We start from the raw sequence: 15,493 nt of genomic DNA, 5'->3' as shown, positions 1-15,493 counted from the left end.
TGCATAAAAATTTAAACCAGATATGGAAGAAGAAAATATTGATTAAATTCAGTTGTGTAGGTGAACGTAATGTGGTAGGTTGTTTTATCATTTTAGTTTACCTAACCTATAAACTTTTTTTTCTTTTGCTTTTAAATAGTAAAATTGTTTGTTACTACTTACAAGTATGTGATCGCTGTGTGTTTATGTTTTACTTTACTAGAATTCGTGTTGTTATGGTCTTTTTGCTCTAAACCTCTCACGTAACCATAAAAATGATATGCACTAGGACACCCCAAGATTACTTTTCTGCTGATGTAAGTATTCACATTTTTTTTAATATTTAATAATAGTTTATTTGATTAAGTTAGTGTAGGTGCAATTTTTTTCCAATTTGATTGGTGTTATTTCGAGTACAACCGCCACGACCGGCTTTCGGCAATTGTTTTTTCAGGATGTTACAATCAAGACCTACTTTTTTACAGTACCCATTAATGTTGTACGATGGGTGTATAAAAGGGTGGATAAGATTTCTTGACTTGTTTTAGAGATTGTTGAAATGATTTGGGCCACGTTTATGTTGTCACGGTTAGAAACGCATGAAAACAACGTCAACAAAATTAATTAATTTCAAGATTTTGTAACCAGTCAAGCGATATAAAAATGTCTATTGATTTATGCAAAAGAGGTGGAAGGCTGGAAGGCATTCACCTTTTTGGAATGTAAGAAATAATCGATTTTTCCCCTACAAATAGCGTGTTTCATGAAGTTCAGCGTGAAATATAATGAGCATGTTCAACACTACTATCATAAGAATATTCATTACATTATGAAATACTATTTCTTTTATTGTTCCCGTGTTTATTTTTAGAAAATTATTTCATAATAGCTGGAGATATGCATAATTATTAATTTACATACAGTTTTATGTAGGTAATAATTTTCGTAAATGGTTGGTCACCTTTTCAGCAGATTTCAGTTAGACAATAACTATCAAAAATAGTTATTATATTCCTGTTATTTATTTTATTTAAGAAACCCTGTTAACATATAACTTACGACCGACGATTCTAATAGAGAAATGTAAATTTCACAGCGATAGTTCTTAGAAAACTAACAGTTTGCTGTAGATAAGCTGTCAGATAGATAAAGGCATAATTGACCTTACCTAATTTCTTGGAAGAAAATGTGTCAGAAGATGAACAAGTAGATGTGAGAAATAAGCTTAGTTCTATAAGCATTTGTCAGAGTGAAGGCAAACTAAGCCTGTTATAATTATCGTGAATTTAGTAACAGTTATTTTTGAGAAAACATGAGTGATACAGTTTTACAGAAGTAAAACATGCAATTGCCCTAAATATTTGCAAGTGGCGAAGTAGATAAATATTTGGACTTTTCCATTTCTCATTCTTTCACAATAATCACGATTTCAATGGTACGTATATAAATTCCCATTTGTGGGAGGATGCATTGCTCATCAAGCGTATAACTTGTTTATTTATAATAAAAATTTTAATCGATATTTTTCTAAGGTCACGATTTGAAAAATTATCCGCTAATAAACAGGTTCATTAATCTATTGTGGAAACTTAATGATCATGTATTGTTCTATTACTAAAGATCCATCAGTACTGCAATTTATTTCTAATCTAAAGTGTAAGGTGAGGTTAATTTTTTTTGTATGAAAATGTTTTAATTAGTTCAATTAATGAGTTAATTTCGAAGCTTACATTAGAAATAAACGAAAGTGTAAAATGGATCGATTTTTTCAAAAAAATTAAAAAAAAAATATCGACATCGGCTAGCTAAAATTCGAGATGCACGTAAAAGCTTGGCAGTTCCACATGTTCGTAATATTTGCACGACGAAAAATAGTTTCAAAATGTTATTCAGGTAATTTTTTATACATTCCCTTTTTTATGATATAGTAACCGTAAGTTTTGGACGCATACAATAACCGATTTTTCCTACAACTATTGAGAAAAGTGTACATTGTATACGTGCTCAAATGCACGGCTAAACAAAATCTCACTCACAAACGTGGGAAAAGTAGTGTACAATCGGATGGAAGTGCTTATTTTTCACTGGAATTGAAGATATGAAACATTTATAAAGCACGTAAGAACACTAAGACCAAAATTTGGTATTATAGATATCTAGATATTTTGCTTATGGCCGATCGTAGACCATTAATAACTTTTTTTTTATAAAATTTTAAAAGGGACCAAGAAAATTTCTTGGAGAGTATGCAAAAGTGAAATATGACCATAATTTTTTCTTAAAATCGGACACAGGCGGGATCGGGACTGGATTGTTTAAATTTTTTCTTTTTCCGTTGTATTTTAAAGGTACTAATGAAAGTGTTAGACAGGAAAGATGACTAAGAAAAACACTACTTTTAGATTCTCAAACATCCATTCCGTAAAGTATGGTAATATAGGGTTATTTTAATGAAGATTTAATATTTTTTGAGATTCATAGCTGGTAGAATCCGAAAATGTCGGTCTCTCGTTTTCATCTGTTTACTGTCTATTTGTTTATCTTTCTGTTAGGGATTTTATTAGACCGGCGATAATATTGAATTTTTCATTTGTTTAAGATCATCGGGTAAAACTTTAAACAATAACTAAAATTTGTCCAGCCATCCTGTAAAAAATTATTGACGTCACCAAATTTTTTTAAATAAATCTCAATGAAAGTTGTACATCTACATATACATCCTCTTTTATTTGTGATTTGTAGTTCAATCTTACATTTAACATGGAAATTTTAGAACTCTGTTGTCACCACTGCTTTCAACTTAAAAACTATAAATCGTACCAAAAACATTGTTGACTTTTTTGTCAGAAATGAGATAAGTAAAAATCAGTTTTTTACTGTTTTGTAAGGTAAAAACAGTGGTAAAAACCGCGTTCTGAAATTTCCATAAATAATTGCCAACCAATTCTCTTTAAAAAATGCATGACGTCATCTCAAAATTTTGTGAAATAAATCATACATGAAATTTATAGCATAACATCCTGTTTCGTTTGTAGTTTACAGAATCATATTTTACAATTTATTCAAGCAACTGTATATTAATAGATTTGTTAAAAAGTTTGGTAAGACACTAACATAATTTAGTGATTAAGAACCATAACAAAACTCTGTTTATTACTCCACGTAAAAATGAAAACTTTATCGCAAAATATTATTCAGTTCATTTTTATAAAAAAAATATATTCTGAATTACGACCCTGCTGGTGAACGTATTAATTTTACCCGATTTTTTTAAACAGAATAATGTTAAGGCTTCGAAGTAGATACTTCTCGCTTTACATTACCCCGTTTATCAATATTTCATCAATTAAAAATTGAGGGGTTAGGGAAGCTCTTTTATAGAAGCACTATATTGATGTGTTAATGGTTAAATATTTGTTGTACGTGCCCACACAGACAAGGTATTAAATTTTACTCTTTTATAGTTGCGTTTAAAATCCTCTATAGCTCTTCGAGGAATAACTTCTTGCATTGCAGTAAAGAAATGAGTAATAAAACTGTTGTTGCTTGTGGTCATAATATTACTATCGTTTAAGGAATTTATTTTATTTTCCGTGCTTTACAAGCTGTGATGGAATTTAAAGTGGAGTGTGCGCTCCTCATATAAATTACACCAATAAAAAGTTAAGTTCTGTAAAATTTCATGATACAACTTCGTGTTGATATGTTTTTTATGATTACATACATCTAAGCAGACTAAATATTTACAAATTAATCGCATTAATTTTCAGGAAATTAATATACTAGAAGAAAGCGTTCTGCCCACACGTTCAATTTGGTCGTGTTTAAGTACTTTGTGTTTAATAAGGAAGTTAAAAACACTAATTGGTCAAATAACTTGAGTTAATGTCATGCATTAAAATTTGTACTTTTGGTTGTGTAATTTTTTTAACAAAAGGTAGATGGATTACAGAAAATAATTACTTTATCGTTCTGTTCTCATTTGTGTTTTTAACATCAGTAAGTGAAGTTCCAAGTTAATTTGGAAAGTCTAAACATTTTTGCACCACGAATATAAAAACTGCAAACATCATTTTACGAAAGTGACTGAGCAAACTGTAAGAAACTTTAAACATTCAAATATACCTCGGTTTGGTATGCTGTGGTGTATAATTTATGTGACATTTTATAAACATCCTGTAATTTCTTCTTAATTTAATAGATTTAAACAGAGGTGTCAAGAACTGGAAGCATGCCAAAGCAAAATTGTGATTTCATTACGATTTGTAAATGTTAGACGCTTCAACAAAACAATAATTTGTTATCAATTCAAATGAGTTTTTTTTTTTAATATAATAACTTTAAAGAGAATTTTATAAGGTGACATTTTATATACCCAGTCAAAAATCAGTCAGCTTTTGAAAGCAACATACTCATGCGAAAATTCTGAGATTTCAAGATTACAATCTTGAACCAATCTTGTACAATATTAATTACTAGTGGTAACATAACAATTCAACAATGGGGACAGTGCGTTAAGAGAACAATACATACCTGAATAAAATGTAAAAAATAACAATCGATTCTTAAAGATAAAGAACAACAAACAAAAATTTCTGCAATCTTTGGTAAGTACGCTTTGTATCCTTTAAACTGACATTGGAATTTATGTTAAATTCAAATTCCTAACATACATTACTCAAGAATGCTACATATGTCATTTACAATTTTGTTCTAGGAAAACAGCAACTTTTCTTAGAACTTAGTTTCATAGGTTCAATGTGGTTACAAAATGACATGTAATTTATGCCTAATTAGAAACTTATTAAAGTTATAGTTCGTAGACGCTCATGAAGCAACTCGAAAATATTTGCTTGAACCTTGTAAATATTTTCATCATTTTTTGTACGAAACTCCTCCAGCTACAAATGGCCAGCATAATATAAATATTTTAAATATTAATTGCTATTCCAGTATTGGTCACATAAATTTGCCTGCAGTTTCATGTTTCCGTGAAAGAACATCCCAGTGTGTCACGTCATAATTTTAAAATTAGCAGCGGTTTTGTGGTCGCAAATTTCCTTTACGTTTAAAATAAAACCAGAAATTCGTCCGTTCACATATTGGTTTAGTTCGAAGTCACTGAAACTAGCACATTAAAACGCTCTTATACGGAAGGATGAGGATTATTAGGACCGGCAAGGATCCATTAGTGTCAAGTTCAAATAGAGAAGCAAGAAATTCCGTCTAATCCAGAACAGCATGGAAGTCGAGCTGAGGCGATTATGTTTGTTCAACTGGAACTAATTGTTCCTTTGGTAAAAAAGGTTCCCAACCGAGAGATTTGCAGATATCTTGTATTTTATGAAATTTTTTGTCGCCATCAGTTTTGAAGGAAATTACATAAAACTCGCGGGCGTTGAACCACGGTTTGTTCAAAGTCACTCCTTTAATGAATGTAGAATCAACCTAATTTCTGTTAGACTAACGAGACGCGGATTTTTTACAAGATCTCGATGTTATTAAGGCCACGTCACTTGTCTGGGCATGTTAATGGTGCCGGTGATTTTTCATTGTCCATTTCTTGTTCTTGTCCGCAGATGATGCGAACATATGGCAAACGTCACGTCTGTGTGATGGGGAAGAGCCATAAAATCACCGCCTAATTACTCAGCCGTTGCATATGTGTGACGTCACTGACGTCACATGCCTGTATTTCCTTACAAGGAGTACACAAGGCAAGGACACCTTGGACACGTTGTGGGTTGCTTAATTTGACTATGTTGGCAACCTTGCCTAGTGCCATGAGGAACAAGTAGTGAGTTATATCGATAGATCGAAAATATGTGACTCATAGAACCCGTATTCTCGATGAAAGTGGCCGAATTATTCATCGTAGAGCAATGTGCATATTTGATCAACTTTTTTTAATTGCACTGATTAGATAATCACGGAAAATGCAAGTTTTTAAAGAAAGTAATTTTTTCATTATTACTTGCCAACTTGCGGTTTTTCAAAGAATAAAGATTGTTGAAAATTTATTTAAGTACATAACATTTCGCACTTGTGCAGGGTAATGTTTTGTTGAATTTTTTAATTGACGTCATCAATTTTTTGGTGTGGATAAACATACTAATTTTGACATGTACAATGTAACACTAAATATAACGGTGCGATTAGATGAGCCGTTTCTGAAAGAGTCGATAAAATAAATTGTTTATTGTGACATTTTTTTGACACATTTTCTGTAAACATACGATATTATATTTATTAGCCTTATCAAAATTTCGAAGAATTTAATTACGTAATAAGATAAAAGTTTGCTGATTTATTTATTGCTCAAAATATTTTCTGTTGATCCTAAAACAAAGATAATGCACTTTTTTTTATTTGTGCTTTAATTGGTTTTATTGACGACTTTTTAGTTGTTTTACGATGTTGTTAATAGTAAAGTGGCTATTAAACTGTAATTTATTCTAATTTATCAAAATAATTCTTTTTCTCATGTTTACTGCATATATTGGTAACTGTTTGTCTTTATCTTAATAGATTCTCTCAGCGTGTATAGATTCCCCAGTTCGAATTCGGTTTTATGGTAGTACCCCATTGTGTAAAAGTTAACTTCCTTAACAATAGATTACTACTGCCGGTGATGGGACAGTCATAAATAGGGATTTAACCATGCCGTTATCATTATACAGTATAATGGTTAAATCCTTATTTGACTGTCCCATCACCGACAGTAGCAATCTGTTGTCAAGGAAGTTAACTTTTACACTTCATAAAACTGAATTACACAAACACTATATCAAAACATTTTTCCATTAGTTACAAAAGTTTGGATAAATTTGAATATTAGTCGTGAAAATACATGCTGGTTAGTACGAGAACTTAATTGGGGTACTTGTGAAAATATTCGACGTGTCAGTCAGTTAATAAAAATGGAAATTAATAAAAAATAAAACATGGTAAGTAAATATGAAACTTAAGTCAAACATTCAAGCAACATCGATTCGAGGCAAATATTGATAAAACTGTTTGTTAAATAATTGTGATAAACGTCAAGGCGGATTCATAATCCAAAAATAATACAGGAATATGTTATTTTATACAATGTAAATAGTAATAATTGCTATCAAGCATTTTGTGATTATGTCACCACATTGTTCGGAGGTATGATCAAACCAAGTTTGGTTAGCGTTTTACCGATTTTGGTCAAATTTTATAGATATTTTAGATGGTAAAACGCTAACCAGAAATTGTCACTTTATTCCCACCTACAATTTGAAGACGTTTTCTCGAAATTTTACATGGTAATTGTTATTTAAATTTTATAAAATAACATACTCTGTAGTCGTGGTTTATTAATCCGCCTTGGTATCCTAGATATTCAAATTTTCGCAACTCAACATTGTATAACACCATCTTGTACTAATATGTATAATGAGAACGTTCAGCAAGTGCTAATATTCGCGTTTTTTTTTTCTCCTGAGTTACTTTTTACTTCCCGAGCGTAAGCAAAGGAAGTATTGTAATCGAGTCCGTCGGCCGACTCTCTACTTTTACGTTTTCTCGATCTTTCATGACCCCTAGAAGACGAAGAAATAGGTCTCCCATTTCCGTCTGTCTGTCCGTCTGTCCGTCTGTCCGTCTGTCCGTCCGTCTGTCCGTCTGTCCGTCCGTCTGTCCGTCTGTCCGTCTGTCCGTCTGTCCGTCCGTCTGTCCGTCTGTCCGTCTGTTGTCCCGGATTTTTATTAGACAGATAATCTCCGAAAGTACTCGACCGATTGTTGTGAAATTTTGTACTTATATTAAGAATATCATGTAGATGGTAAAACGCTAACCAAAATTTGTCTAATCATCCCCACCACTAAAGCGATGACGTCACTTCAAAATTGTACATAGTAAATGGGTTTTCAATTGTATAAAATAACATAGTCCTACACATGTAGTTTACAACTCTGAATCGACTTTTCACCCGAAACGTCCAGATTTTTGGAAAAAAAATCAAAATTATAAAACATTTTGAAATTTAATTTTTAATCTGCTAACCAGAATGCTTTGAAATGTTGCAGATGTTTTAAGGCTATAAAGAGCATCATAAATCTTTAGTCAAAAAATATTTGCTTATCCCCTCCAAAAACTTGATGACGTCAGCTCAAAAGTTTGTGGAATAAATCATATCTAAAATGTACAAAATATGATGAGTCTGTACTTGTGATCTATCACTCCATTCATATTTTTTGGATTTGCATATACAGGGTGACTCAAAAAAATTAATGAATGCGTAAATATATTTTATTGATTTAATCAGGAACTACAAAACCGAATGCTCTGAAATCTTGCAGATGTTTTAAGGTCATAAAGAGCATAATAAATGTTTAGTCAAAATATATTTGCTTATCCCCTCCAAGAACTTGATGACGTCAGCTCGAAAGTTTGCCGAATAAATCATATCTAAAATGTACAAAATATGATGAGCCTGTACTTGTCATTTATCACTCCATTCATATTTTTTGGATTTGCATATACAGAGTGACTCAAAAAAATTAATGAATGCGCAAATATATTTTATTGATTTAATCAGGAACTACAAAACGGAATGCTCTGACATCTTGCAGATGTTTTAAGGTTATAAAGAGCATAATAAATGTTTAGTCAAAATATATTTGCTTATCCCCTCCAAAAACTTGATGACGTCAGCTCGAAAGTTTGCCGATTAAATCATATCTAAAATGTACAAAATATGATGAGCCTGTACTTGTCATTTATCACTCCATTCATATTTTTTGGATTTGCATATACAGAGTGACTCAAAAAAATTAATGAATGCGTAAATATATTTTATTGATTTAATCAGGAACTACAAAACGGAATGCTCTGACATCTTGCAGATGTTTTAAGGTTATAAAGAGCATAATAAATGTTTAGTCAAAATATATTTGCTTATCCCCTCCAAAAACTTGATGACGTCAGCTCGAAAATTTGCCGAATAAATCGTATCTAAAATGTACAAAATATGATGAGTCTGTACTTGTGATTTATCATTCCATTCATATTTTTGGATTTGCATATGCAGGGTGACTCAAAAAAATTAATGAAGGCGTGAATTTATTTTATCGATTTAATCAGGAATTATAAAACCGAATGCTTTGAAATCTTGGGAATATTCTAAAGTTATTATAAGCATGGTAAACTTTTGTTCAAAATGTATTTGTTCATCCCTCCTAAAAAAATTGATGACGTCACCCTTAAATTTTGCTGAATAAATCCTATCTAAAATGCAAAAAATATGATGAGTTTGTACTTGTGATTTATCATTCCATTCATATTTTTTAGATTTTCTTAAGAGGTGGTTCAAAAAAATTAATGAAGTCAATTTATTTTATTGATTAAATTAAAGGCAACACTTATTATTAGTATTACACCCCAACCAACCCAATTTGGTAGACAAAAAATTTGTTAAAGGAAAAACTCGGTTGAAACATAAGGGTAGCATGCTTATTTACATCGACTTTAACATTACAGACCTGCATTTGTTTTATGCGTTCACTTGGTTCCGCGAATGTGAAATAGACATGTTTATAATCAACCAATTGTGAATTTCACCGTCAAGAATTAAAATAAAACCCAATGTTTTATATAATAAGCGGAAGTCGAAGCAATAAAACCGATGGTCGTTTTGTTTACAGTTTCTCTGTTTGACTCTCAAGTATGCTGTTATGCCTGTCATCTTAAATTAAGAATGTTTATACATACACGATTTTCAGCTGCCTGGGATACGTATACGTGAGTAAATTGTTTCGTTATTTTATTGATTATTACAAATCAATATTCAAAACGACCCAATTCATTTTCCCGAAAATTTGAGAATATAATAATTTTATTCTTAGTATTACACTACATCTATCCCAAACTGATATACGTGTCCTTGCAAAAATGTTGATGACGTCATCGCAATTTTTTTTTAAATTCCCACTACAAAAATGTAATGAGAAAAAACACAATAGGCATGCAGTCGTCAAGTACTGTCTAAACTCTTTAGACCAATTTTTTTTTCTTATGGGGCAAGGAAGTTAGGTCTAACAACACGGGACCAATGTTTACTTCCCGGGGTAAGCCAAGGAAATATTGTAATGTAATCGAGTCCATCGGCTGACTGACTATTTTCATGTTTTCTCGACGTTTCATGACCCTAGAGTGTGAAAGAATCGGTCTTCCTTTTCATTCAGGCCTTTTCTCAATGTATTCATATTTTTGGAGCAATTGTTAATCCGTTTCCTAGTATAGGTCGAAGTGCACTCCAGACCACATATAAACAACTTAAGAGAGTGTGATTTCCTAACATAATGCGTTCGAATCATAGACAGTGGCGATTTAAGGTCTTCATCACAATTGAGCTTGGGATGGATATGGGTGGGGTTTAATTTTTGGCTTGTTTTTTTCTTAATGTACATAGTATTCTTTGAACAACACGATACTCAAAAACATGTTTTTTATTTCTTGTAGAGAAATAAGGATTTTGCAGTGAAGTTCCGCCCCTTTGGCTCATGACGAATAAAAAAATCATCACAATTGAGATAGGGCGGGTGGGCGGGGCTATATTTTGCCTTTTTTTTCTTAATATGCGTAAACATTAAAATGGTAAATTTGTAGAGGGAAACAATGAAAAATTCATCACGATTGAGATGTTTTGATTTTCTTTTTTAACTAATACATTTAGACCCGATTTATAGAAAGCGAAGTTAAAGTTAATTCGCGATTAACTTTTAATTGAGGTTCGTTGCGAGGCAACGCGCATGTTTTGACCAATCACGGGCTCATATTCCACATTTTAATTCTCTGTTAAACTAATCGAGGATTAAATATTTAACTCGCTGTTCTATAAACCGGCCCTAAGTTTTCTTTTTATATAACACGATTACTTAAGAACATATTTCACATGGTAACTTCTTGTAGAAAAATCAGGATTCTACAATTAAGCTCCACCTCTCGGCTTACAACGAATAAAAAAATCTTCAGAATAGAGATAGGGCGGGTGGGTGAGGCTTATATTTTCCCTTTTTTGTTTTCTCAATATTCATAGCCATCTTTTCACAACAAGAAACTTAGAACATGGTTAAAATGGTACACTTTTGCAAGGAAATATGGATTTTGCAATTATGGGGCGGAGCCTAATTGCAAAATCGATATTTCCTTATACAAATTTTTCATTTTAAACATGTTTTAAGTTTCATGTTGTGAAAAGAAGTCTACACATATTAAAACAAAAAAGCAAAATCTAAACCCGCCCACCCGCCTTATCTTAATTGTGATGATTTTTTTTTTATTCGCCGTGAACCAAGGGGGCAGAGCTTCACTGCAAAATACCTATTTCTTTCCAAGCAATTAAAAACATGTATTTGAATATAGTGTTGTTCAAAGAATACTATGCATATAAAAAAAAAAGCAAAATATAAACCCCGCCCACCCACCCCATCTCAATTATGATGTTTTTTTTTATTTGTAGAAACTTGAAACACGTTTAAAATAGTAAATTTTTGTAAGGAAATATGGATTTCGCAAGTAGGCTCCGCTCCTAGGTTTGCCAACGAATGAAAACTTCATTACTATTTAGATCAGGACAGGTATGGGTGGGACTTAATCTTTGGCTATAATTTTTTCTTATAATATATAGTGTTCTTTGAATAACACGATACTCAAAAACATGTCTTACATGGTAATTTGTTTGTAGAGAAATAATAAGGATTTTGCAATTAAGTTCCGCTTCTTTGGCCCAAGACGAATAAAAAAATCACGATGGAGATAGGGTGGGTGGGCGGGGCTATATTTTGCCGTTTTATTCTTAATATGTGTAGACTTATTTCGACAATAAGAAACATGTTCTAAAAAAGGTAAATTTTTGTAGTAATCAATTTAAATCCTCAACGTTTCTTCTACAACAAAAACTGGTACACAATGTATTCATACATAATAAATAATAATACAGACCGTAAGTAATCTAAAAATAGTTTTTTTTTTCACGTCAACTAATATGTTTCAAATTTCCGGAATTTATTTCACATTTGTGGCACTTAGAAATTGATCACTTTAACAAGTTAAAGCATATAATCAAGTGCAGGAAATACATTTAAAAATGTATAATTAGGACAGAGAAATCATTCTGTTTTCTACAACGTAAAGTAAGCTGTTGCGTCTTTATAGTAGGTTGGGCTGTAATTTATCATGGCACAAACACGACTAAGTGAAATACTTAAAACTGTTTTATTATTTATGTTTTACTTCCGTCAAGGGAAAAGTTTATTGTTACTTCGGTTTTTGCTTTTAAAAATTTACAAAAAACCGCAGTGGTTAATATTTTTCTAAATATCTCTACATTCAGTTCAGTTTCTTAGGTAAATTTATTGTTGAAATATGAGTGCATTAATAAACGACACACTTTATATTTGATTGATTTATAAATTTTTGATGTGACTTTGGCAACTTTTGTACTTTTAGACATAGCCAAAATTTCACCAAAATCGGTGCAGTATTTTCGGAAATTATGTGACCAATAAAATCAACAACTGACAGATACTCAGACAAACGGAAAATGTGGAGAAAACATGAAACTAGCCGTTCATCAAATTGATGAATTTTCATGTTCTTTTCATTTTTTTTTTAATTTTGAATACTCAGCTTTTTAAATGTGAACTTGTTTCGAAAGTCAGTTTCTGATTGGATATACAACACGTAAAAACAACCACAAATTTAAATATATTATTTCTACTAAAACACGCTGTTATTTAAATAAATTTGTCGTACCTATTCTAGAAAAACATTTAAAATAAATTTGTACTATCAGTACAAACACTTCTTTCGGTTTGTTTTACTGTTGGTGTAGAAGAAATTAAAAATGCAATAAAAATTGATAATGCATACATGTTACAGTTGACCTTTCCGCGAAGTGACTCGTAAAAGTGCTTGTTTGGCAGTAGGCATTTGTAAAAATCACGCTTTGTATTTTTTAATCGCTTGAACCCACGAAGAGTGACGTAAAAATACCTCACACCAAACATAAATCTGCAACCTATCTTGACTGAACCAACAAGTACAGGTTAAAGAAGTTGTAGGTGTTAAAACTAGTCGGGAGGTTAGCAATTGTTTCGCAGATTTCTTCGTTTTCGACAAATCAGTTCCCACTGAGTTCGTGAGCGGATTTTTTGCAAAAAACATGTCGGGGTTCAGTGGTTATTATCGCTCGACGTACAGACGTCAAGACGAACCAATGGTTAGTAAAGTTACTATAAATGGTACTAATGCAAATAACTTGCGTGATGATAGTAGACATCAGTGGAAAGTTTGGATTCCTAGAACACAGGTAAGGTTTTTCGTTATATTGTAATAAAAACAATTACGTATGTTATTTTCGATAATACACGAGAATTGTAAGCTTTTAGAATTACTTAAAACTGAGGTTTGCCTGTTTTTGTGGTAATGAAAACTACAAATAATGTTAAATTGTTTATTATTTTTTTTAAATGTGGGCTAGTATTGAAACGAACCCAGAAACAAGAAACTATTTTTTTTTGCGTGAAGTAACTCACCTTTATTTTGTAAACTAAGATTTCAAAATTTGTGAAAAAATTAGTGCAGTTGTATTATCGTAAAATTATTGAAAGAGCGGAAAGGTTTGTTTTTTCGAACTTCATAGCCACAAATTTTGAGAAAAATCGATTTTTTTTTTCAAAAGGGAGAAATATGATATGCGTTATTGAGAAATCTAAATTCAAATTGGTGAATAGACTTTCATAATTGTTCTGAAAATATAAAAACCTCAAAAATTATTACAATAAAATGACAACAAACTTAATTTTCTTACCCACAAGAAGAAATAGTGCTCCTCGAAAATGAACGTGTAGTAATTACAGATTACAGAGGTTTTCGGATTTTACGATTACCTGTATCTCATAATTTCTTGTCAAAATTTTTAATTGTTTATTTACTTCGCAAAATGTTCAGATGACGTCATTAAATTTTTGTTGGTGATAAACATCCACGCGATGATCTTGAAGTATAGTACTGAGAGAGAATAATTGTACTTGAAAATTAATTCTTCTAGATCACATTAACATACTGTGAATTTTTTCCTTTTTTATTTCCCGAACGTCACTAGGATTCATTTAACGAGCAGTCAGTTTTATATTTTCTGCACCTTTCATAGCTTCTGCAATATGAAAAAATTGGTCTAAAGCGTTTAGACAGTACTTCCCTCGCTGTCGGAAACTTGATGACTGCATGCCTATTGTGTTTTTTTTTTCTCATTACATTTTTGTAGTGGGAATTTAAAAAAAAATTGCGATGACGTCATCAACATTTTTGCAAGGACACGTATATCAGTTGGGATAGATGTAGTGTAATACTAAGAATAAAATTATTATATTCTCAAATTTTCGGGAAAATGAATTGGGTCGTTTTGAATATTGATTTGTAATAATCAATAAAATAACGAAACAATTTACTCACGTATACGTATCAGAGGCAACTGAAAATCGTGTATGTATAAACATTCTTAATTTAAGATGACAGGCGTAACAGCATACGTGAGAGTCAAACAGAGAAACTGTAAACAAAACGACCATCGGTTTTATTGCTTCGACTTCCGCTTATTATATAAAACATTGGGTTTTATTTTAATTTTTGACGGTGGAATTCACAATTGGTTGATTATAGACATATCTATTCCACATTCGCGGAACCTAGTCAGCGCACAAAACAAATGCACGTCTGTAATGTTAAAGTCGATGTAAATAAGCGTGCTACCCTTATGTTTCAACCGAGTTTTTACTTTAACAAATTTTGTGTCTACCAAATTGGGTTGGTTGGGGTGTAATACTAATAATAAGTGTTGCCTTTAATTTAATCAATAAAATAAATTGACTTCATTAATTTTTTTGAACCACCTCTTAAGAAAATCTAAAAAATATGAATGGAATGATAAATCACAAGTACAAACTCATCATATTTTTTGCATTTTAGATAGGATTTATTCAGCAAAATTTAAGGGTGACGTCATCAATTTTTTTAGGAGGGACGAACAAATACATTTTGAACAAAAGTTTACCATGCTTATAATAACTTTAAAATATTCCCAAGATTTCAAAGCATTCGGTTTTGTAATTCCTGATTAAATCCATAAAATAAAATAAATTCACGCCTTCATTAATTTTTTTGTCACCCTGCATATGCAAATCGAAAAAATTTGAATGGAATGATAAATCACAAGAAGAGACTCACCATATTTTGTACATTTTAGATAGGATTTATTCAGCAAAATTTTGTGGTGACGTCATAAATTTTTTCAGGGGGGACGACCAAATACGTTTTGATCAAGAATTTACCATGCTTATGATAATTTTAAAATATCTTCAAGATTTCGAAGCATTCGGTTTTGTAGTTCCTGAGTAAATCAGTAAAATAAATTTACGCTTTCATTTATTTTCTTGAATCACCCTGTATATGCAAATCCAAAAAATATGAATGGAGTGATAGATCA

The 15,493-nt window shown here is 31.4% G+C and overlaps 1 protein-coding gene across 4 annotated transcripts in view; it reads left to right on the top strand.

The window, feature by feature from the left end:
* The first annotated feature begins 6 nt into the window (after positions 1-6).
* The window catches only part of Lmpt (Limpet), an 89,352-nt gene continuing 73,865 nt past the window's right edge, over positions 7-15,493 (top strand). The window contains exons 1-2 of one of the 4 annotated variants that reach the window (XM_064047157.1): positions 7-74; positions 203-296. In XM_064047157.1, the coding sequence (XP_063903227.1) occupies positions 255-296 (42 nt within the window). In that variant the 5' untranslated portion in view covers positions 7-74; positions 203-254. Of the gene's footprint in view, positions 75-95; positions 297-1,396; positions 1,415-13,156; positions 13,319-15,493 lie in introns of those variants that run through there. The other 3 variants (XM_064047156.1, XM_064047159.1, XM_064047155.1) reach the window with 3 other exon arrangements.

Source organism: Zophobas morio, unplaced genomic scaffold, assembly GCF_036711695.1.
Source record: "Zophobas morio isolate AGI-343-1 ecotype UQ-CSIRO unplaced genomic scaffold, CSIRO_AGI_Zmor_V1 ptg000005l, whole genome shotgun sequence".
NCBI classification, from domain to species: Eukaryota; Metazoa; Arthropoda; class Insecta; order Coleoptera; family Tenebrionidae; genus Zophobas; species Zophobas morio.
This window is presented reverse-complemented; position numbering and strand designations above follow the sequence as displayed.